Raw genomic sequence first — 24,274 nt, 5'->3', positions numbered from 1 at the left:
TTAGGGAATGATTGAAATATTTATGGTAATTTGCAAACTGAGGTTATTTTCAGCTTTTTTTTAATATAAATGTCTTGGCAAAGTGGGGAAATAATTTCAGCTCATTTCATTAAGTTTGATGTTTCCCAATTACAAAAATATTCTTTTTATTATTAGTATTATAACACGGCAGGGAAGCCAAAAAGCTATCAGCATCCTTGGTTTAGAGAGTGTTGCTACTTTTGTCCAAGCCATTTACTGGTGTTTAAAGGATCGTCTGTATAAGCTGCTCCAACGCTTTCAACTCCCAGAGACCAGGGGCTTGATTCTGCTTCCCTGAATTTCAGGGGGGGGTTTGCAGTCGTCTTCTGTTGCAGCACAACCGGGTTTCTGAATAGCTGCGTGATCCCTGAAGGATGCTCAGTGCTGTGCAGGATCAGGCCTATGCTGTAAGAGGATCCATGCTGCTTGTGGGAGCACGCTGCCATCTGCAATGTGCCCCTCCTCCCTGAAATGACCCAGAAAGGTGGGTATAGTCAAGGAGGCTCCGCTTCCAAGCCAGGGTCTCCAGGCCAGAGAGGCGCGTCAGAGCGTCCTCCTTCCATTGCCTCACCGCATAACGTGTTTGTACTGACTGCAACCTGGAAGCCTAAGATTGCATTGCCCGAGCAAATCTGCTCTATCATTGCTGACTTATAGTCCATAAGAAAGCGGCAGTCGCTGGGATTGTTTTGCTCAAGGAAGGCAGAGATGGTTGTTGGCTGGCGTGTTGGCGAGTTCATTTTACCTTTATAATCAAAGCTCTTCCGGTTCCTAAGAAATTTATATTTAAATGGAGACCACCGAGATTAAGCGTGTCAAGAGGAGCTTGAGTGCTGTGCCATTTGAAAGGGCTGATAAAGTTAAAACAGAAGGAGGAAAGACGTATTTTTGCCTGTTCAGCTTGAGCCCTTTCTGTGCTATCCCGCTGTATTCACCCGTGCTCCGGATGTACACGCACGTACAGGATATAGCTCGGTGCCTTTGGTTTGCTTTTGCTTTTAGTAATTGGTGAACTGAAATGACCTCGAATTTCAACATTTTAATCAATTCTCATCATTTGCTGGGGCTAAAAAAAAAAAAATCAACTGGCTCTGTCATTGCAGACCAAATCCTAGTCGGAACTGAAAATCTGCAACACTGCAGAGAAGCCAATGGGGCGTCTCAAGTGCTCAGCACCGTTCAGGATGTGGCCCGCAGTAAATAGACATATAGAAAAACAGGTCAGGATCCTGTTCTTGTAGTGAATTTTGCTCATTGATTTCAATGAGAAAAAGAATTCCCCATTGCTTTGTCCAACACAGCTCTAAATACTTCAAGCTTATGGCTGAAGAAACTTTTCAGAAGCCCAACCTCACCATCAGGAAACTTTTTCCAACATTTTTCTTTTCACTTCTGGGAACTGTGCATACTTTGCCCATTGATTCAAAAGTATACATTGAATTAGACTATATTGCACTTCAGTTCATTGGAGAGGACATCCACATTATCAACTTGACCAGATCTTCACCTCTTCCCCACTGCCCAATCTGGGGTTGCTACTATTGTTCACATTAAAAATCTCCATAAAATATCCCAAATTCATTCATCAAGGTCTGAGACTATTATTTTTGTCTGCAAAATCATGGATTTATTCCTTTATTCCAAGGCCTTATTATTTTTGTTTGCAAAATCATGGATGCCTTCCTTTTTTAACCCCATTTCCTCTATGCTCACCTAGACTGCTTTGGAAGGTGGAGTGGGGATACAAAAACCTCTTTCCAGGGTCATAGCACTAGATAGGAAGATGTTTGTTTGTCTCAATGCAAGTGGGCCTAATTAATTTAAATGTAGGGAGAGAAGAGGGTGAGAAGGATTGGTGTACGTACATACAGGTTTGGAGGGTGTGGGGGAAAATGCTAGTGCAAATCCTTCTTGTTGAGAGAGGAAATCAATACATTTGAGTAAGAATTGAAACACGTTAAGAGCGGTATGCTTATTAGCGCCTCACAGCAAAATAATCTGCGTCTGAAAGCAGACAGGGACGAATATCAGAACGACTGTAATGGAACACAGATTGGTTTAATAGTATCAAAAACTCTTTTGAAGGCAGATGTGTCCGTCAGAGCAGGTGGGTACGGCGTAACACGGACGACTATCTCTAGGTAGAGACTTTGTTAAAGGAAAAGGAGGAGGAGGGGGAATTGAAATTCTGTTGTCAAGTAACATCACGCTTTAATTTCATGCCACATTATGACAATCTGGTCTGTAAAGCACTCCCAGTGTGTGGCTGCAGAGCTGCTGTATTACAGCTTCTGCTGGCAAAGCTGATAGGCCCAGAAGACCTGCAGCCCTCAGCTAATTGTAAACCCGATTAAATAGCAGTGTGAAGAAGTTTGATTAATTCAATCTATGCATCAATCTCCATGCATCAAGACCAGAACCAGACGTGATGAGAGGCCCACATCTTCGGCGTAACCCATCCTTTGTTCTTCTCATTTAAAAAAAAAAATTTTTATATATATATAAAAATAATGATACTCTGGGAAAAGGATGAAATTATGAAACGCAAGGAACAATTCCACTGCCGTCCTTTATGACTCCACCTTTAAAAAAATAATACATTAAAAAGATCATTTCAATTAGCATCTTTATGCGCTTACCCGGATAAATTACCATATTAATAAACTTGTGATAGACTTTCAGGGGCTGCTTAACCAAGGGCTTCTGATCCAGCTAAATTCATGGTTTCTTGGACAGGAGGGATTTGGACTTCATTAATTTTAGTTGTTTCAGTTTTGCTGAAAGTGTCGACTACCCCGTCTCTGCCTAGTGCATGTGAAGTGCAGGCAGAAAGATGTAAAGAGAGGGGCTAGAAAAGAGGGGTTTCTGTCAGCTGTACCTTTTGACCTCTTTACAGCTACTGTATTCAACATGTGCTGCAATGAGCAGCATTCTCTAGCAATAAATCGCCTTCTAGTGTTTTTATATGATGAATAAATATTTATGCTATGGCTTTCATCTGTCTGAAGTGCTAGTATGTTGATAAAATGTTTATCCAACTCTGAAAATGTCAGAATAGCAGCGCAAGAATGATGTTAACGTGCTCCTCTGAATTTTTACCTTGCATGCAGATGTTACAAGTCAACCAGTGCTGTCCACGGTGTAATTGCTGGTTATTTTGGGCAGTAAGCAGGGACTCCAAATGACACTGATGTGCTAATGCTGTGATGACGGTAGAAATGCTTATTACTTGTATCCGTAAGCTGACTCCGGGGATTTTTCACAGACATAGGGATTTGTACCAAAGGACCCAGATACAGGATCAGGGCTGTACTTTGTATAATGCCCTTCATGCAGTATGTATCCAAAAATGTTTTAGAGTTAAACAACAGAACGGTGGCAGTGGAGGAAGGAGAAGACCAACCCGGGGCTGCGAATCCCACTCCCCCGCACAACAACATGCCCCCATTGCCAAAGGCTGCGTGTATCCAGAATTGGGCTCCTTGGTCACCTGAGGACTCATCAAGCCTGATAGACATCATCCTCGACTCTGAGGGGCTGCCAACGATTCAAAAATGTTTTAGAGTTAAATAATAGCACTGACAGAGAAAATAATCACACAGAGGGAGGTATAGACAATGGAGAGAAGACTTGTTTCCATCAGAGATTTGCAGTCACACAGGAGGTTAGTGAAGCAGAGAGATAAATGAAGCTGTTGGGGTGCTAGGTTCCCCAGAAAGGGAAGTTCCTGCACCTACAATGTGAAAATTTCTGGAGAAATAGAAAAAAGATTGAATGGTAGACTCAAGGAAACCCATGGAATAGCTTATATATAATGACAGCAATTTTGAATGTGATCCTTTAATGAATGGGAAGCCAGTAGGATTGCTTAGGGACTGAAAATGATGTGGTCACCCTTTGCAATTCATATGGGAAGCGTGGCCTTGTTCAAGGCATATGGATTCCAAGGAGCCAAATTTGGGGAGTCGTAAGGAAGAGAATTGCACACTATCAAGCAAAGAAGAGATGATGGTACAGATGACAGTGTGTAAGCCCATGTGTCTGATGAAGCTGTGACTTGCTGACATTATGTAACCACTTGTGGTTGCCCACTGATGTAATTAAAATGCCCAATCCTAATGATGCTACAAACGGTCCCAATCCTCCCTATCATTAGAATGCATAAGGTCAAGAGCTCATTGAATAATGGAATTGCCCTTCCATAGCAAACCGTGACATTTTGAAATTTGCTTTCGCTCCAGTTAGGAACAAACCCCAAACTGAAACATTTTCCATGGAAGAAAAATTTAAACATACATATGAAAACGAGAATCATGAAAATGTTTAATCTAGGTAATGTCAAGTTGTTTTATTTCAGTCCAAATGAACTATTATGATAAACTTTCAAGTGTTAGCCATATCACCTTAAATGTAATGCAATATTAAAATCGTATTTTAATATGCTGTTAATATCAAAATTGAAATTACAATAAATGACTTGAAACTATGAGGTCAAACAAAACATGGAAACACGACCCAGATGAAATGTTTCACCACTCTCTAAATGAAACAGAAAACTTCAATAATGTATTTCTGTTTTTCCCATCAAAATCACCATGTTCCCATGAAATGTTTTGGTTTCAATAAAACTTCCATAAAAACGGTTTTGACAGAAAATGTTCCCCTAGTTCAAGCAATGGCACCCTTCCCAACCTGAGGGACCCACTCTCCTCTCATTCTCATATGGCTTTGAAGTGACTTCAGCAGAGGTTACGTGAGCAGCTCAAAGAGACAGTAGCATCTGATGGCCTTGCCTCTAGGACTCGAGGGAGTTTTTGTCACTGACTTCACTGGAACCAGGCTATCACCCAATAAGTGCCCCTCTGCTTTTGTTTCCCCCACTTTGAATGTATGTTTCCACCCAAAAATGTTGTTCCTATAATAGTAGATAATATGAATAGGGTTTTTTTTAATGAAAAAGCACTTTAAATACTCATTTTTAGGGACTGATCCTAAATGAATGCTGAAAAAGCCCTTCAGTGTTTGGTTAAATATTGTTTTGATGCCTGAATGCATTTGATAGGCCAGTGGTCATTCCTTTGTGTTTTTTCTGCAAGAGTTTTAATAAATGAACTTTACTGGCATGAAGAACCCCAGAAGCATATTTTAAACTCAAATGGTTTAATTTGTCAAATGCAAATTTCCCCACTGAACAGTGAGGATTTCAAACAATAATCCATCAATTTTCCCCTCAAATTTGTGTTTGAAAGGGGTGTTATTGTTGGTTTATTACTGGTCAGTCATGGAACAGAAATAATACCAGATGATGTAAGCCTATCAACCTATCAAGAACTGAGAATTTCAGATATTCACAATCAGCTGTTTGCAACTGATCTGCAAACCAAATTACCTACACACACACACCATAAGCTGTACAGAAGGATCTTGCACCATATATATATGCGTATGTGCATGTGTGTGTGTGTATGTGTTCATATACATATATATATATATATACACACACACACACACACACACACATATACAATCTCAAAGAAATATAGAAATCAAAGAAATCAGGGAATCTGTTTCATGCTCATTTTGCAAAGAGAGAGAAAGAAAAATTGGTAAATCTGTTCCTTTCTATAGCAGGGACCTGGCTGAGCCCGCACTTACCAGGGCAAAGACTGCCATCATCCCCCGCAGGTGGTGGACTCCCGGTCAGCCCTGAGGAAAAGCAGTGAGCCTGTGGACCAACACTGTGCTCCGCCATGCCCCCGCTCCCTGGGTGGGATGGGCAGCTGGTGGGCACTGCAATCTCCACGGGCCCATTCCTTGGACTGGAGGGAAAGTAGGAAGCTGGGCTTCACATGGGCCCGGGTCCCAAACCAAGAAGATAGGCAAGCGGCTGGCACAGCTAGTGATGCCTAAGTCCTGGAAGCTGCAGGTGCAGGAGCTGATGAGCCCTCTGGGGCTCTCAACATCTGGTGGCAACCACAAGACACATAGTGGCAGGCAAGGATCTCGGTTGGCCCAGGCCAACCCAAAACTTCCTGCATAAGGCAGCACCAGCTTCAGAAGGTGGGGAACGCTGGTGTAGGCACTGGCCCATGCCACATCCCTACACCAGAGCTAAGGACCTGTGATCAAAAACCAGCTCAATACCAGCTCTTCCCACAGAACCCAGACCGTCATGCAGCTGCTGGAGGTCAGGTACCTTTAGGGGCAGCATGGGAGTTCATAATACCTATGGCCCCAGGCTACACAAAGGACTTAGCTCAAGACAAGCCAGCCCACTTGGACTGGGCTCGTAACAGTGGGTGAAACCTGAAGAGCCCCAACTGCCTGGAGAAAGGCAACCAAAGTACGCTGTTGGGCCGAGGCACAGCCTGCAGCAGTCATAGACACCATTATTTAAGTTGTATTAACTTATTCATTTTCTTACACGGGCTGGATGCCACTAACTGCAGACCTTTACCAAGACTCCCAGGCTCAGTCAATTTATGCTGATCCCAGGCCACTTGATTTCCTTCCTTCACATACCTTTCTGACTAGCATACAAAGCCAGACACCTAGGAAGACTAGGCACCTACTCTGATCACCAACATAACACCCGAGTGGAGAGGGGTGGGGTGTAAGGGAGGTGGAGCCCCACAGTAGACTCTTGGACATCGTGACCCACTCCAGTCTCAATGAACCCTATCTGATCAGGTATCACCTCCTGATATCCTTTATAGTTACACCAAGTCATGGCAGGAAAGATAAAAAAAATAGGAGAATAAGACACCCGTTGAGTGTGTGGTCGCTAAGCCTGGGTCCCTCTACACCTATGTATTTCTTCAAATCTCACGTTATCAACCAAAATGAACAATCCCAGGAAAGATAACAAAGAATGAAAAGACTATGTTAAGACATATATGCCATTAAGTGATTCTCACATATGTATTTAACTATTGCTGCTTCTTTATTGCAGCTGATTTCACTTCAAGTGGTGTCGTTCTTAAAGCATCAGGTATTAATAGCATTAGTTATAATACCACTGTTAACACAGCTGTGCAAAGAGTAAAATTAAATTCTTGCTTTACTCATCATCATCATGGCTTGACAGGATCCTTTTAAATCCACCCAAAGTGGCTTTCCATAGATACTGGTGTGGTACTCTCACCACACACACACACACACACACACACACACACACACACACACACACATATAGCTTCATAGCTACCTATGGCTTCCTCCAGTGTACGATTATGAACTGCTTGCATGACCCTCCTAAATTGAAGCTCATTTATGGTAGAAGCCGAGCGACTGTGACACTCAGAATGCTTAAATATTTCAGAAACCAAGAATTGTAGACTCCCTCCCCTCCAAGCAGCAAACATATTTGAAGACTTTCCAGTCCCCCCTGCACTTTTGGAATGTGTTTCTCTCAAAATTCACTGAACCTCACATTATGATTCTGTGGCGAGAAAAGCAGAGAACAGTAGGAAATTATGGTTTACACAAATGGATGTGAAAATGCATTTTCTCCTGTACTTAGAGAAATAACAGCTTTCAGAAAAAATCTAAATCCTAGCAACAAGCATTACATAAAAGCAGAAAGGTCATCCCTTTGTGAGAGGAAGCTTAAAGAAGGTTATTTTTTCTGTGCAAACTCATTTAAAAGTAATCCAGTTTATCCTGGTTTTTAAATACATAATTTTGAGGGTGTTAAAATAAGGAAAGTAAGTGTGGTAACATTTATATCATGTGCACACACCTCTGTATCACATACAAACATACAAATAAATTTAGTATTAGTTAATGGAAGAAGTGGAAGGAGGGGAGCTTCTTTTGTTTGGCTTGGCTTTGTTTTTTGCACCTTCCAAGTTTCTTTTTCGATATTCTTGTCAAAAAGAACCAAGAGCACATCTGAAATGAATATATTGCCATCACTAATGTTATTTGAAGGCACAGACTCTGTTATTTAAAGGCTACTGTTTAAACACAAGGGGTGAAATTCTCTAACTCCATTGAAGTCCAGGGCAAAACTCCCTTTGACTTCAACAGGGTCAGGTTTTCAACCCATGATAAAAGCCAGAGCTTCCAGTCTGAACAGACCAGAGAGACAAAAGGGTGGAAAGGGAGATGTCCACCGGGAGAGGGGAACTGCTTGAATCGTGATTCAGGAAAATGCTTATGCATATTATTTAATCAGGTCCTCAGGAAACCAGCCTGTCTGAAGCCTTGGCAAACTAGTTTTGCTGGTTTGGCTGTGAGGAGCAGCAGAAAGTTATCAAAAAAAGCCTAGCATTGAATAGGAAAAAGGCCACAAGTCTAATAGGAAGCTACAGACAGGCTTGGGAAGTCTTGGACCAAAAGGGTCTCTGCGGTTGAGAAGACAAACCATAAGCTGTACAGAAGGATTTTGGACCACTCCAGAGGACATGCTGCAGACCTGGGGAAAACGGAGGCAAAGAAATGTGTGTGGGTGGGGGTTTCTCTTCATCTAGAGCTGTATCATTCTAACGCTATTAAGTAAAAAGCAATGGTGCATTTAAAAACTTTGTACAAGGTGCACCTCTGCATTTGGTTATGTCTATCACATGCTGCTCAACTGTAACGCATAGAGCTGATGCTGGGGGAAAGCAGGCGGTAGCCTGAGGGGTCAGCATTAATCCCAGAGAGTCCGGCAGCTGGACAGTGAGGCCTCAGCTCACAAGAGAGGGAGCTAAATAGAGGGTCTGCACAGGACATGGGCCTGGACTGTGTTCAGACACCCAAGTCTCAAGGTAGATACAGGCGATTCAGCAACCAGATCATCTCCGAGTGTCTAAGAGGAAGAGTTTGACCAAATCTGTGACACACTTGAAGTGCTTTCCTGAATCACAGCTTTGTCTAGGATGACACAGTGCAGCCTAAAAAAAGCAGATGTTCTGGATCCCGAACCAGCGCCTAGCCACTGGATCAAGTGCTTCTCCTCAACAAAAATCATCAGACACTACCGTAAGCAGGCCAACTTAACCACAGAGAAGCAAAACAAATTGCCTCCAGCTCTTCTCTGCAAAGAGTGAAATCCTGGCCCCTTTAAAATCGATGGGCAAAAATCCCATTGACTGCAGAGGGGTCAAGAATGCAGGCGTCTTTTGGAGAGATGGAAAGTAGAGTTATCTGCTCAACCATACAAGAAAAGGGACTGGCATGTATGGTCAACAGAAAGCTAAAGCTAAGAGAATAAAAATGGCTCTGTGTCACCTTGGAAAGAGCAACCTCCTTTCCCATGTAATGTTTATCACGTAGCACACCCCTGGCATTGCTGCTTTTAAAAGGAAATAACGGGAGGAGGTGGGGGTCTGTGCTCAGGAACGTGCTGCCACTCCAGCCTGCTATCATTAAACCACATCAGAACTTCATAATCATGGTGTTTAATTAAACAACAGAGGCATGGGTCTATGCATTAATAATGAGGCCTAGCACTTTAGCATGTCAGGCTAAATACAGTTTTAAATTAATAATGTAGCACCGCAGCATTAGTGAGAAAATGAAATCTTATTAACAACTTAATAAAGTCCCTTATTTGCTAAAGTTCTACCTCTGAGGGTATGGTGTGATAGAAAAGCAGTTGCTTCCCTTAAGGGGGTGGATGGGAGGAGGGGCTGTTTCCTCGCACCCTCTGTAATTCTATTATATATAGCTAGAATATCCTCTAAATATTGCTTGGCATCTGCAAAAAGCCGCCATATGTTGCTTCTAAACCTAGGTGTGACGCGGCGCATGATCTGCATGCATTCTTTTTATATAGCTAGGGAGGGTGTTTACTCACAGTTTATTATTGTGCCGCTTCACTGAACGATGTTGGGAGCTATTTATGGGGATCTATATCTATCTAGGTACTTGCCGTCCTCTCTGAGTACTTCACAGTCATTAATGCATGATCCTCACACGCTCCACCCAGGAGATCAGGACTGCTGCGAATCCCAATTTAGAGATGGGGAGCTGAAGCAGCAGGAGCCTAAGGTCTACATCCTCCAAGGTATTTAGATACGCAACTCTCTTTGAAATCAAGGATCTGGACTTAAGTGGCCCATCCAAGGGAGTGGGAGAGAGCAAAGAAAGGAACATCAGCTGGCTAATGCCAATGCCAATGCCAGTGTCTGAAACAGAGGGCCCTTCTTCCATTTGCACACTTGTTTCATGTCACCTTGTCAGCGATGGCCCTTAAGTACAGAGGGAAAAAAATCTGGCTGTCCTTCTGCCAGTTAAAGTTAGGCAACAAGCTGGTTACCTGAGTCAAGGCGAAACAAAGTCCCATGTATTCCTCCTTAGCTGAAAGCAAAATGAGAAAGCAGGCACCCTCAGTGATAGAAGTACCACGGGGAAACAGAAGAAGACTGGCCTTAAGGCCAAAGCCCACCAAAATCAATGAGAGCCCTTTTGCTGGCATCTGTTAGCTTTGCAAAGGGACCTTGAGAAATGGGGAGCTGCATTATCTGCCATTCAATGCTGAAATCTGCTGTTGTGATTCAGTGGTGGAGTCCTTGTCTGCCATGCAGATGACCTGGGTTTGATTCCTGGACGTGCATACGGTTGCAGCCATTGAGTTGAATGTCTGGATTTGGTCTGGCCTTTGGATTCTGTCTCAATGGACTAAAGGAGGGATGGAAGATCTGCGCAGCCTTAACTTCTCCATACCCCTGCCTAGGCATATGTGTCGAAGGTCCTGGTGACCTCTCATGTATACATCATGATCCAGAAGAATTGAGGGCTGCCTACTACTAATATTGAAAACAATTGCCATACTAAAAAGATGAATAAAGGCACAAATATACTGGGTGTGATGGAAAGAAAGTAGCTTTAGGTTAAAGCAGTGCAAATCTATAGCCACTCCCCTGAAATCAGTAGCTTTGTTGTGGATTTGCACTGGTGTGACTGGAGATGGAGTTTGACACCCCCACTCCCCTTCCCATTTGCTCTTTTAATACAGGAAAACCCAATTGTCTGGTGGAAGCATTAGTGCTTCATCATCTTAGTTTGATCATTAACATTTCATAGGGTCTTGAGATTGGGGGGGAAAGGTTTATTTAAAATGGAGAGGGTGTTGGGAGGTGACGTGCTGCAGGCCAAGGTTTAGAAGATATTTCTCCCATTTGTATGGGTGTCCCAAACTGAAGAAACAGGAGTTGCAGGCAGTCGGGGAAGAGACGAAAAGGTGCCTCCTAGGCCCCACCTGGGAGCCCCTGCATGGAAACACAGCGGGGACTGCTGGGGTATTTTCTTTGTTAGCTAATGCACGGCAACAGTCCTCTACAGTATGGGGGGAAACTGGTCAATTTGGGGAGGTGGCCCACACGCACGCACGCACACACACACACACTCGGGATAGGGCCCTAACGAGCCGTTCTTTTAATGGCCAAGGCTCCCCAGCAGAACCTGCTTCTCTATATTTGGTTCTTTCCAGAAAAAAAAATTGCATTTTCCATGCAAGTCCTGCAGCCGGGTGAGTATTGATCTCCCGCGACTCGGATGGGAAATGCGCTCTGCCAAGTCCCCGTCCTTATTAACGTGAAAGCCCAGCTCTCCTGGGGGTGGACTCTGCGGTCCCTAGAAGAGAGCTCCAAGCGGGGAGCTTTCCCTTAGCAACGGGTTTCCTGAAGCGGTCTGCATGCAGCGGGAGTCCTGGTCGTCCGTACAAAGACCGTCAGCTCTTCTCCTGCAGCAAGTGGCTTTCATTCACTCCCAGTCTCCGAGGGAACCTTTGGAGCGGCAGAGTTCACGGCGAGTAGCAGCTCTCCTCGCTGATTATTGCTGGTGAGAAGTGAAGCATCTATGACATAAAAGTCATCCTGGGCGCTGTTCTCCCTTCATCTCCCCACGTTAAATAATAAATAGGCACCTAATGGAACTGAGTCTGACTGCAAGATACGGTTTTAAGTGAGTCCAGAAAAGCAGACCTGCATCTTCCCCCTTAGTTCATCCTCAGTGAATAAATGGGTCACAAACAGACTGAAAGTAAATCTCCATCTTTTTGCTCCATGCTTGAGAGCACCTCGTGTAAGGGAGGGGATCTGGCCCAGAACTTCAGCCCGGAGGCTGCCCCTGCCATACGAAGAATAAAAACACTAATAATCATCTCACTGCAACGCCCTGTTTCTACATCGCGGCTCATAAAACTTGAGAAAACAAACTCTCACATTACAAATATTATTCATTTGCTTTTTAATTGTGCAGTAAGCAGATGCCTGGGGATCCGGTCTTTCCTTCTCCCCCCCCCCGCCCCTTCCTCTTTTTTTTTTAATTTTCTATTTATTAATATTTAATCTCCACATGGGCCAAAATTCATTTCTGCAATAATGTCGGAACGGAAAGGATAGAAATCAATAGCCGGGCTCTCGCAAGACACATTCAATCCTTTCCTAATCCATTTTCAACTGCTCCCCTGTCTTATTAGAACAGCCAAGTTTTCCCACACTCTGCTAAAGCAGAGACGCGCGGGTCGCAGCAGACGAGGAAAAGCGCCTCGAAGAAGGTCAAGATGCTCTGTGTGAAATGGGGGAAAGGCAAACATGGTACTTGTCTCTTCCCTTGGTGCGATTGGAAAGAGCTTTTCACTGAGGGTCTAGGAGCCCCGCGGTCACAGGCCAGACCTCATTACTGTATGTGCTGTACAAACACAGAGAAAAAACACAGACAGCTAACTGTCTACACTCCCAGGCCAGCTTCTGCTCTCAGTTATGCTGATGATGCTGATCAAATATGGCTAAAAACCTCCCATCAGGTATCAGTATACAGGCTGGGTTGGGCACTGCTCTACTTCAGGGTTTACCTGGGGGCTATCAGGCATTGAAGAGCCCCTGCACCTAGGATCCTGTCTTCATTGCTCCCTTAACTTGTACCAGCAGGAACTGAACTGGCGCCTGGCAGGAGAGATGCAAATCTGCACCCCTTTAAAACACACTGTCCTAAATGGAGCATGATCCGGCCACATCTCCCTCCCTCGCTGCTTCAGGAACTTCGATTCCCCGACCAGAATCCTTAGCCTCCCCCTGGGACGAGGTGCCAGGTCTTCTGTTCCCTGGCTTAAATCAACCGGCCCCTATTTGTATTCAGGCTTGAATCTCCCAAGCAGCATGTAATAAGAAGGCACCACAATTTAAACCAGTGAAAAAAAATCAACCCACCTTTTCCCTGCAGGCTGCTCTGGTATCTGTTTATTGTTTTTATTCTCTGCAAAAAAAGCAGCTAGCCTCTGGGCAGGCATGCAGACCCCCTTCTAGAGGATGGCGGCAAAAGAGTTAACTCCTGCCTTTTGGCTGGATCTCAGCTCCAGCTGATTTGGCCGGGCCTGGTCAGCTGCAGGGCATTAGCTAACACCCTCACACACTATAAGAGAGTCGCTGTGAGAGGCTGAGGTTGCTGGCAGTGATTTCAGAGGGGCTTGAAGCAGGGGGTGGTGGTGTAGTCTACACTTATTGATGCTTAAATGTGAGCTGAGTTAGATCCTCTTACTTTAGGGTCAGCTGAAGTAAGCCAGGCTTTCTGCCTTGCTTTTAGACTGCAGTTGAGGGAAGCTCTGTTACATTAGTGCTCGGCCTCTAAAGGGCGGGGGTATTCTTTATGCTGGGTTTTCTGGTTTTTCAGCTAAGCTCTCTTCAGGCTGGTTTAGGCTCTGCATAGCTTGTGTGTGGCTTGTTGCACAGATATCCAAGTCCGTCCCTTCCTTTAGTATTGCAAAAATCCCCAGAGACTGCAAAGGCAAAAGACTGGTGTTAATTTTTTAAGAGGAGCACCCTTGGGTTACAGGTAGTGCAGAGCACGTGGCAAACTCAGATTGAAGAGCATGTGATCTGAAGTGACCAGGCAGAGTTCAGGTTGGGAAGGTGAGGCAGGACACGACGTCCGCAAGGCTGTGCAGCAGATCAGTGGGAAATACTCTAGGTCTCCTTGGTCCCAGGGTGGTGCCTTTGGCTCCTGGACTAAGTTGCATTGAATCAAGTTGCATGCTTGCCTTCCCCCTCCACCCACGCCTTGCCCTCACCCTCCTGAAACAGTCAGTCTTTTAGGGAAGACAAAGAGGCTCCTCACCACCAGCACAGCCTCTGTGAGCAATGGCCATACCTCTGCCCATGTCACCATGACCTTCCAGCCCAAGGAGACCTGTGCAACAAATCACTCGAGTCCCCTCCATGCCACACCTTGCCGGACACAGTCTCTCTTCAGCTCCTTCAGTCTGAACGCCTCGCAGAGCCAGTGTCTTCCCACGCTTGCATCCCATCTAAAGCACTGGCTGCTTCTGAAATCGGTGCTAATACAACTATGTAATTAGCCAGCAGAGGGCACTGCAAGACCAATTAATGTGCTGTAGGGTCCTGAAGTGTGCACTGAATCCCACATCCATGCTTCTCTCAACAGCCCATGCAAAGAGAGCATTGCTTCAAAACCCCCCGGTTAGATCTAGATGTTTCATCAGTTAGTCTGGGGCCTGTAAGGGTCCCCATTGCTCTTTCTTTCAAGGGGAACCCATCCCAAAAAATAAAAGAAAGGGACAAACAGTTATGGACTCTCTGTACCCTGTTGCAAAAATATGCAATGTTCTCATACCCATCTTTCTGCTGCCACCTAGCGAGCAGAAAACAAGTGGACCTGTCCAGAGTGTTATAAAGGGAGAAACAAGAGGACCAGGCTTACCGGGAGGGATGTGGGCAGTGGGGTCCCCCAGGGCTCGGTCCTTGGGTCCGCACTGTTTAATCTCTTTATTAGCAACTTGGACAACGGGGTGAAGAGCAGCGTGTTCAAATTTGCTGATGACACCAAGATCTGGGGCGAGGTGGGCACGCTAGAAGGGAGGGGACAGGATCCAGCTGGACCTGGACAGGTTACAGGGGTGGGCGGATGAGAACAGGATGGGTTTCAACACTGACAAATGCAAGGTGCTGCATCTGGGGAGGAAGACCCAGCAGCAGACCTACAGGTGGGGAACTCCCTTCTCATCAGCGCAGAGGCAGAAAAGGATTTTGGAGTCATTATTGATGCCAACTTGAACATGGGCTGACAGTGTGGGGACGCGGTCAGCAAGGCCAACCGCACCTTGTCGTGCATCCACAGATGCATCTCAAGCAGGTCCAAGGAGGTGATCCTCCCCCACTATGCGACACTGCTCAGGCCGCAGTTGGAGTACTGCGTCCAGTTCTGGGCGCCGCACTTCAGGAGGGATGTGGACACCATGGAGAGGGTCCAGAGGAGGTAACCCGCATGGTCAGGGGGCAGCAGGGCAGGCCCTACAAGGAGAGGCTACGGGACCTGAACCTGTTCAGCCTCCACAAGAGAAGGCTGAGAGGGAACCTAGTGGCTGTCTATAAACTTACCAGGGGGACCAGCAGGGAACGGGAGAGTCCCTGTTCCCCCCAGCACTACCAGGAGTAACAAGGAATAACGGGCATAAGTTGTTTGAGAGTAGGTTCAGGCTGGACATTAGAAGGCACTACTTCACAGTCAGGGCAGCTAGGATCTGGAACCAACTTCCAAGAGAAGTGGTGCTTGCTCCTACCTTGGGGGCTTTAAGAGAAGGCTGGATAATTGCCTAGCCAGGGTCATATGAGCCCAGGGAAGGGGTTTGGACTTGATGATCTACTTAGGTCCCTTCCAATCCTACATCTATGAATCGGGTTAGCTCCTGCTATAAGGGACTGATCAAATATATTTCATAAATTGGTGTGTGCTCTTCTGCTCCTCTTTTTTTTGCAAGGGTCTCTTAAGAAATCTATCTGCACTAAGACATCTATTCGTCCCTTGAGTGACTGCTGCTGACTATGTCCAGAACACCTGTCAGCAGCTCTGAGCAGCATCAAAACATGCAGCCATTACAGCAACTTGTCTGAGACATTTCAAGGTGCTCTGCAGAAGGCTTTAGGGAACTTGTGCATAAGTTTATAGGACCAAACTAACAAGTGGATAGGAGGGAATGATTATAGTAGTGCTTAGAGACCCTAAGTAGAATCAGAGCTGCATGTGCTTGGAGCAGTGCATTGTATGAGAGCGAAAGAAAGTAGAGGAAGAGTATGATACTCCTACACTGCACTCACTCTTCCACTGGAACAACAGTAAAGACAAGCCACAAGAGAAATCAAGTGATTTGCCCAAAGGCTGGGGAAGTATCCAGTCGGGGTATGTCTACTCTGCAGGCAAAGCACAGAGGCTTATATCATTATATAATTTACCCAGCTTCTCAGGCAGGGTCTTCAGTCCTCACCAGGCCCCACCTGTGCTGCTAGCAGTACACAGGTCACTTAAGAGAGAGAGATTGCAGAAGGATCTGGATAGGTTACAGGGGTGGGCAAACAGGAACAGGATGCGTTTCAATACGGACAAGTGCAGGGTGCTGCACTTGGGTAGTAGGAACCAGCAGCACACTTATACGATGGGGAACTCCCTACTTGAGAGCACGGAGGCGGAAAGGGATCTTGGTGTCATTATTGACTCCAAGATGAACATGGGCCGACAATGCGAGGTCATGGTCGGCAGGGCTAACCGGACCTTGTCGTGCATCCACAGGTGCATCTCGAGTAGAGCCAGGGAGGTGATCCTCCCCCTCTATGCGACGCTGGTCAGGCCGAAGCTGGAGTATTGTGTCCAGTTCTGGGCGCCCCATTTCAGGAGGGATGTGGACAACATGGAGAGGGTCCAGAGGAGGGCCACCCGCATGATCCGGGGACAACAGGGCAGACCCTACAGTGAGAGACTGCGGGACCTGAACCTATTCAGCCTCCACAAGAGAAGGCTGAGGGGGGACCTGGTGACCGTCTATAAACTCACTAGGGGGAACCAGAAGGGTTTGGGGGAGACGCTGTTTCCCCTAGCCCCCGCTGGCATAACAAGGAGTAATGGGCACAAGTTGATGGAGAGTAGGTACAGATTGGACATCCGAAAAAACTACTTCACAGTTAGGGCGGCTAGGAGCTGGAACCAACTTCCAAGGGAGGTGGTGCTGGCCCCTACCCTGGGGGTCTTTAAGAAGAGGCTGGATGCCTACCTGGCTGGACTCATTTGAGTCCCGTTTTTGTTTTTAGGGGTTTTTTTTGTTGTTCTCCCACCCTGGCGGGGGGTCGGGCTAGAAGATCTATTAGGTCCCTTCTGACCCTAAAACTATGAAACTATGAAACTAAGTTAAAGCATCAGCTGCAGGCATACCTGAGTTGCAGTGTAGATATACCCACAGAAAATGTGTAGCAGAACTAAAAAAAGAAGCCAAATTTCTTAAAGTCACAAACCAATAGCAATTTGACCCAGTTTCCCTCAAAGTGTCCTTACTTTTCAAGGGTTTTAGAGAGTGGGCATCATGCAGCTGGAACGGTCCATTTAGGGGCAGGAAGGCCAGCGTGTGCCCTGGCAGGGGTCTAGGCTAGAAATGACTCCAGACAAGATGCTGAAGGCTTTTCAGAAGGAAAGTGCTGAAGGTTACAGAGCCAGAAATGGAAAGGAGGATCCACCTACAAAACTTCAACACGTTCCTGACCCCACATCTCTCTTTCTCACATCTGCTCATTTACTCTGGAGAACAAGATGGGTTGCCAGACATCCCAAATTAACAGCTGCCTCTCAGAAACAGGGTGCCGATTCTTGGATGGTGTTCGTGGTTCTCGGTGACTCGCACTAAAAAAAGGATCACTCATAGCAGGGACGGACCACTGCAAGAGGGACCCCTGGGCCATCAAGTTCAGCCCCCCTGGCAATCATCAACCAAAGGAATCCCCAAAATTGCTACTTCAAACCCTTACCCAGAACTACAAGAAGCAATAGCTTAAACAGCAAGAGGATCCTATAATGTGTCCCAAATGAAAGCAAAGGAGATGACGAGGAAAGGAAGTTATTCTGCTCCTTGCCCTTTGGTTCTTTGTCTCCATTTTTATTACTTTATAATCTGTGCCTGGATCTTGTACATCCCTTAATGACAAGGATGTGGTGGGTGTCAGGTTAATTTGTAAAGTTTTTAAAAATTCACAGAGGTCACCAATGTGAATTGCCTGTAATATTTCATGTGCAGCAAAAAGTGCCATTTGCTAAATGGGCGGTAGGTGTCAGCGTCTGACTTTCACAAGCGTGTGCCCAGCGTCCAAACAATTCCTGTGTGCTCACTGCACGCTCCTACACTCCTGGAGAAGTGGGGCTGGAAGGGACCTCCAGAGGTCACATCTAGTCCAACCCCTGCCTGAGGCAGGATCAGCCCTGTGCAAACCACGCCGTACAAATCCATTGTCTAAGGTCTTAGCAAATTTACAGTCAACTGACACAACACAAAGCATCACCCCCAAAACTGCCTCGGTAAAGAGGGGGACCACAGCAGCCAACATCCTGCTTCTGTAAAAGTTTGTTAACACATGCTCGAGAGACCCCAGGACGAGGGCCACCCTCCGCTATGGAGGACGGGAACCCCCTCCTAGTCCATACCAATCTGACCCTGGGGTAAAATTCTTTCCTAACCCCAAATATATAACAGCCACAGGAAAGATGTACTTAGGCTGAATACCATATATATATATATTTAATCCTAATACAATAGAAAAGCAAAGAGTATTTTAATTCATGGACTGGTTTTGTGTCATTACAGTACATAATTTAAATCCTTTTATATTCATATTTTGTTCGCTTCCTTTCTCATAAGAGAGGTGTTCTGTTCATTATGCCTCTTAAACTCGTCTCCAGCTGCTGGATTTTCCATCCTTTTTCCCGCTGCCCATGAGCCTATAACCTCGCTTACACAGATTTCATAGACACTGGGGCTGGAAGGGACCTCGGAAGATCATCGAGTCCAGCCCCCCACCCAGGGGCATGAAGTCAGCTGGGGTCAAAGGACCCCAGCAAGATGATGTTTTGACTCTCTCTTTTTAAATGCTGTGGCAATTCTTCACAGGTCATCAACTTGTTCTGATTTGGATAAAACTTTGGGTCCAAACACCAATGAACTATATTGAAACTATGACATTTGGATCAAACTTGAGATTCTGTGGCTCTCCTCTAGCTCATTTCTTTAGACTTCTCAGAATATCAGTAGTGGCAATGCTAATCTCTATCTAGCCTTCCTTTTAATTTGATTTTGATTTTACTTTTCTCCTTATTCATATTTTAAAAATGTTTGTTTAAACTCTAGAAATACTTGTTCTTTGACCGTCTGGGGGAAAAAAAATTGTTCAATCCCTTGCTATAATAAGTTCTGATAAATGCAACCACATTTTATTTTATTTTTTTTATTTCCCGAAGCCACTATTACAATTAGGTCATGCTGGGTTTTGCAGGGGGATCTGGGAGTTGTAGTTTTGAAGTATTCCCAGTGCCGAGTGGAAGTCAAATACAGCAGTCAGGCTGCAAGCATGACTCTTTGGGTAGTCGGCCCTAAGGCACGTGAAGCAGATACATGTAGAAGAAGCCTGAAACTCCTGGGTTTAAAATCTGTGTCTCCTCTGTGATATCTAGACTCATTGCTGTGTCGAGGGGGAGAAGAGTGGGTGAAGAAGGGAGCCATCAGCTGTATCCTGGAATATGTTGCTACCTGGGATGGTCCTGCGTTGAGCAGGGGTTTGGACTAGATGTGACCTCCTGAGGTCCCCTCCAACCCTCATTTTCTATGATTCTGTGACCGGATGAACTATTGAGGAAACAGGCAGAAACTCCTAGTGGGAATAGTCTCCAGGAACCAACAGGCAGTGAGAACAGAATGGGGCTCCATAGCCCCTAGCCCCCTGCCTCTTCACCCCAACCCCTTGTTCCCCCTGCCTTTCGTGTCCATCCTCTCATCCTATATCTCCCTGAGACCCACGTCGTCTGCAAGGGTTCAGAGGTGAATTTCTGATACCACTTACAGCAGCACTCCAGCCCCAGACCACCCTATGTCAAGTTAAAGGCAATAAATGTCTTTTGTGTGCAAGAGAAGGTCATTGTGGGATGCTCAATACGAATCTATACACACAGCTGGGGGAAGCCCCATCTTATTTGCTTTTTTTCATATATACAAAGCATAATTGCAACAAGTTTGAGAACCCCCAGATTAGTACTTTGTCTGCTAGACAAAGGCTTCAACCTTTGTCTCCTCTGGGATACTTCTTTGGCAATCAGCGTTCTCTATTCCTCAATCTATATTTGCCTTTTCTCAGTTTATTTTCATAAATACATTTTCTTTTAAAGACACATTGAAAATAAGGTAAACCGTGACAGTCCACAACAGTAACTTCAGAATTAAAAAGCCATTCCAAGGATGTTATAATTATTCCAAAATCAAGCATTACAAACCCAGGAAACTCTGAAGTAAACTCGTTTTTCATCAGTAATTTTAAATCCTGCTCCACAGTTCAGTCTTCTCTGGATGATCATTGCATCTTTTCTTGTTTTCTTCTTTTATATTATAAATACACTCAGCAGCATGTTACACCTCCAACGAAACCGGATAAAACAGCACCGACTGCCTCTTTCCACAATGATAATGATAATAATCAAATTCCATAATGATAATAGCAATGACAATAATGATAATAATAAGAGATCAGGCACATTACCAATGCACAAACTAGTACTGGACATTTTACTGCCCCTTATCTTGTAGCCCCAGGCAACCATTTGCCTTATTTGTGCTACAAAATTGATGTTGGCTTCAAAGAACATTCGTCCTCCTCCACACATATCCCAAAACATAGTCAAGTACAGCCCTTTAGCTGGATACAAGTAAGCCAACTAATGCATAAAAGTCTACTCTTACCTCAAATTCCCATTTGGTGGGTCATGAAACAAAATGGTGTGTATGTAACTATATGAATGTATGTATAAATACAGATCAGATACAGAGATGAATCTACATTATTTGGTACCTGTGACTGGTGAATTCAGATCCCAAACACTGGGCGTGCAACCAAATTTTTTTGTTTGAGCCCTTTCAGACTGACACTTAGGTGCATAAAATGGGTGTTTTGTATACCTTCAGATTCAAAGTTTTTAAAACCACTTTCGGGCCTCCATTCAATCATCCCTGGTGTCATTCTGTGGAAGTAAAATCTACAGCTCAGTGTGGGTTTTGCATTCGGTATCATTTGGTTTTCTTTATATAATGCATTAAATACATGCTCAGGGTAGTTCCATTAAAGTCAACATTAGGGATGAATTTGGTGTATTATATATACTTTGAATTAATAATACCTTTTTATATATCATAATTCATACCAGTTATGCAGGCTCTACCAGTCCCATAATTACACACAGGAAGAACCACTGCCATTCAAAGAGCAGGTAGCAGCTAAGATGGGAAGACAAAACACTACGGGCATTTGTACACGTTTGCACCTATAATAAGTATATAAAAGCCCTATATTAGAAGTGGGTCAGGTCAGATCAGTCCTGAGGCTGCTGCAACTGCTGGGGCACCCGAGATGCTGTAACAACCCTCCTCCACGCCGCTGAGGTTAGTTGAGTTGCTTTGCATCATTGGTGATTCTTCGGGCAGAGTGACAGCCCAGGTGGGGGTGCCAATTTATTCCCCACAACCCAACCATGAAACAGGTTGTACCGGTTCAGCTAGCAGACCAAGAGAGGCCTGGCCTGACAGGGATTACAGGTGGTCGTTCCCTCTGCTGCTTTAGCAGCAGGCACCAGTCCCAGTAGGAAAGTACTCTTCCTAAGGGTGAAAGAACAAATTTGGCCCCACTTCCATTCACTCCTTTGCACCTGTCCTGAGACTGCCAAAAAAATGGTCTAGTCCCTTGTCACATGATCTTTGATTGCTGCCTGCAGTCTGCAAAGTGAGACCTCCGGGGTGTTAATGACAGGGATAACTTTTTGTGATGTGTCTTTCCATTAAAAATTGCACGGAGATCACCAATTTACTTTAAAGACTATTGCAATGGTTACGGCTTATATCTGATGCAAACCAGTTATCAAGCAGTGAAAACTTCCATAACCCTGTTGTCAGATTCTCCATCCCCCATTTCTCTCCTACCCAAAAAATATTAAGGGGAAACCAGCCACTCATACAAAGCAGACACGGCTTTGCTCTAAAGCAGAATAGCTTAACTATTCCTCACATCATTTACCTTTCTGCCAAGTGCGTTTGGTGCAGGGCGGTCAGTGGCATGAGAAAGAGGGAAGGCAGCTTGAAAAGGAGCTGTGCCTGTTTGTTGTTCCAGGCACATTTACTTTTAGGGATTTTGTGGCATAAAATTGTGACCAGAGGCCCTCTTAGGAATGGAGAAAATTAGGAACTTGGACCTTTAACTATGCCCAATGCATCCTGAGAGGCCCTTCCCATGCTACGTGCCTGGGTTTGTGTTTCCATGTTATAACCACCAGCACTTTCTCCCAGGATCATTTTTTTCTTGTAAAGGGCACGGAGCCATGGCCAATACCTGGTGCCCTCTGCCACGTAGCCTGGGTTTGTGTTTCGATGTTGTAACCACCAGCACTTTCTCCCACGATCATTTTTTTTCGTGTGAAGAGCACAGAGCCATGCCCAATGCCCAGTCCACAGCGTGCACGAAGCACCTGTGTGAACTTGAAAGAAAAAAGTGGTAGAGGGCAGCAAATGATCAGGGGACACCAGAGAAGCCAGGAAGGTGGGATCATGCCTTCTGCCCTCCCCAAACACAGTGACTTTTTTCTTTATTCCCACACCAGAAAGGATCATTTTCCTTCTCTTAACCTGGCAGCGACTTCCCATCAGTAAAAAAGTCACCAGAAAGGATCAGTTTCCTTCTCTTAACCAGGCAGTGACTTCCCATCAGTGGAAAAGCCACCAGAAAGGATCATTTTCCTTCTCTTAACCAGGCAGTGACTTCCCATCAGTGGAAAAGCCACCAGAAAGGCTCATTTTCCTTCTCTTAACGGGGCAGCAACTTCCCATCAGTGGAAAAGGATCATTTTCCTTCTCTTAACCCGGCAGTGACTTCCCATCAGTGCAAAAGCGGGCAGAAAGGCTCATTTTCCTCCTCTGCACGGGGCAGCAGTGGCAAAGTTGCGCTCCCCCCCCCGCCGGCAGGGACTGAGCGCCCACCCCGCGCGTGACACGCGGGGCTGCGATTGGGCGGTCGCCGCGCCCCCGGGGCCGCTCGGCGCAATATAACGGGGAGGGGCGGCGAGGCAGAGCCCGCCCCCAGCCAGGGCACGGCGCGGGCCGGCCGGGCTGGAGCGCTCCCCGCCGCGGGGCTCGGCCCGGCCCCCCTTCGCCTACGGCGCGGAGGGCCCGCGGGGCTACGCGGGCGCGGGCGGCGGGGACTTCGCGGGCAAGGCGGCGGAGAGCAGCGGCGAGCAGAGCGGCGAGGAGGAGGACGCCTTCGAGGCGGCGGCCAAGGGCGGCAAGCTGAAGGCGGGCGGGCTGGGCAAGAAGCCCAAGGAGCAGCGCTCGCTGCGGCTCAGCATCAACGCGCGCGAGCGGCGCAGGATGCACGACCTGAACGATGCGCTGGACGGGCTGCGCTCCGTCATCCCCTACGCGCACAGCCCCTCCGTGCGCAAGCTCTCCAAGATCGCCACGCTGCTGCTGGCCAAGAACTACATCCTCATGCAGGCGCAGGCCCTGGAGGAGATGCGGCGCCTGGTCGCCTACCTGAACCAGGGGCAGGCGCTGGGCGCCCCCCTAGCCCCCTTCGGACAGTCCGCCGTCTACCCCTTCGCCGGCTCCGCCGTGCCCGGCTGCCCCGACAAGTGCGGCGCCTTCGCGGGGGCCTCCGCGCTCTGCAAACACTGTAGCGATAAGCCCTGACTGCCCGGCCCGGCCCGGCCCGGCCCCTCCGCCGGCTCTGCTTCCCCCTCCAGCCCTCTCCCCCTCCGGATGACTCTTCTCTTCTCTTCTCTTCTCTTCTCTTCTCTTCTCTTCTCTTCTCTTCTCTTCTCTTCTCTTTCTTTGCACCACCGTCCCGTTTTAACTTCACCTGTGGACCACCATCCTGTTTTCACTTCACCCTGGCTTGATGCCGCCCCCCTCTCCCTTCCCTGGCCCACCTGTTTGATGGATTTCACCTTGACCGCAGCTCCGGTCGCAGAGCAGGATAAGCCAAGGTTTAAAGCGGAGATGGTGTCTCAAAACCATGCGACTGTCCCCGAATGCAAAAATCGCTTATTAAGATGCAAGGGGGAGGCTGGAGGGGTTTGTCCGTAGGGAGAATTGAGAGCACTTTTCTACGGGTTTGCAGGGTGGCAGGGAGGGAGAGGGTGCTGGTAAAACTGTGGATGCTTCTATATGAGATTTTCCTCTTTTTTTTTTTTTTTTTTCCCTTTTTTTTAAGTTAAGGACCCGCTATTGGACTGACAGAAGTATTTGATTGTA

General features: G+C 46.3%; 1 protein-coding gene across 1 annotated transcript; it reads left to right on the top strand.

Moving 5' to 3' along the window:
- Positions 1-1,989: 1,989 nt before the first annotated feature.
- Positions 1,990-23,750, top strand: BHLHE23 (basic helix-loop-helix family member e23). The gene is made up of 2 exons (XM_025201656.1): positions 1,990-2,162; positions 23,110-23,750. The coding sequence occupies exons 1-2, from the start codon at positions 1,990-1,992 to the stop codon at positions 23,708-23,710; spliced, it is 774 nt and encodes a 257-aa protein (XP_025057441.1). The 3' UTR covers positions 23,711-23,750.
- Positions 23,751-24,274: the final 524 nt, after the last annotated feature.

This window comes from Alligator sinensis, unplaced genomic scaffold, assembly GCF_000455745.1.
Source record: "Alligator sinensis unplaced genomic scaffold, ASM45574v1 scaffold752_1, whole genome shotgun sequence".
Lineage (NCBI taxonomy): Eukaryota > Metazoa > Chordata > Crocodylia > Alligatoridae > Alligator > Alligator sinensis.
Note: the sequence above shows the minus strand (reverse complement) of the source record. Positions and strands in the feature narration are given on the sequence as shown.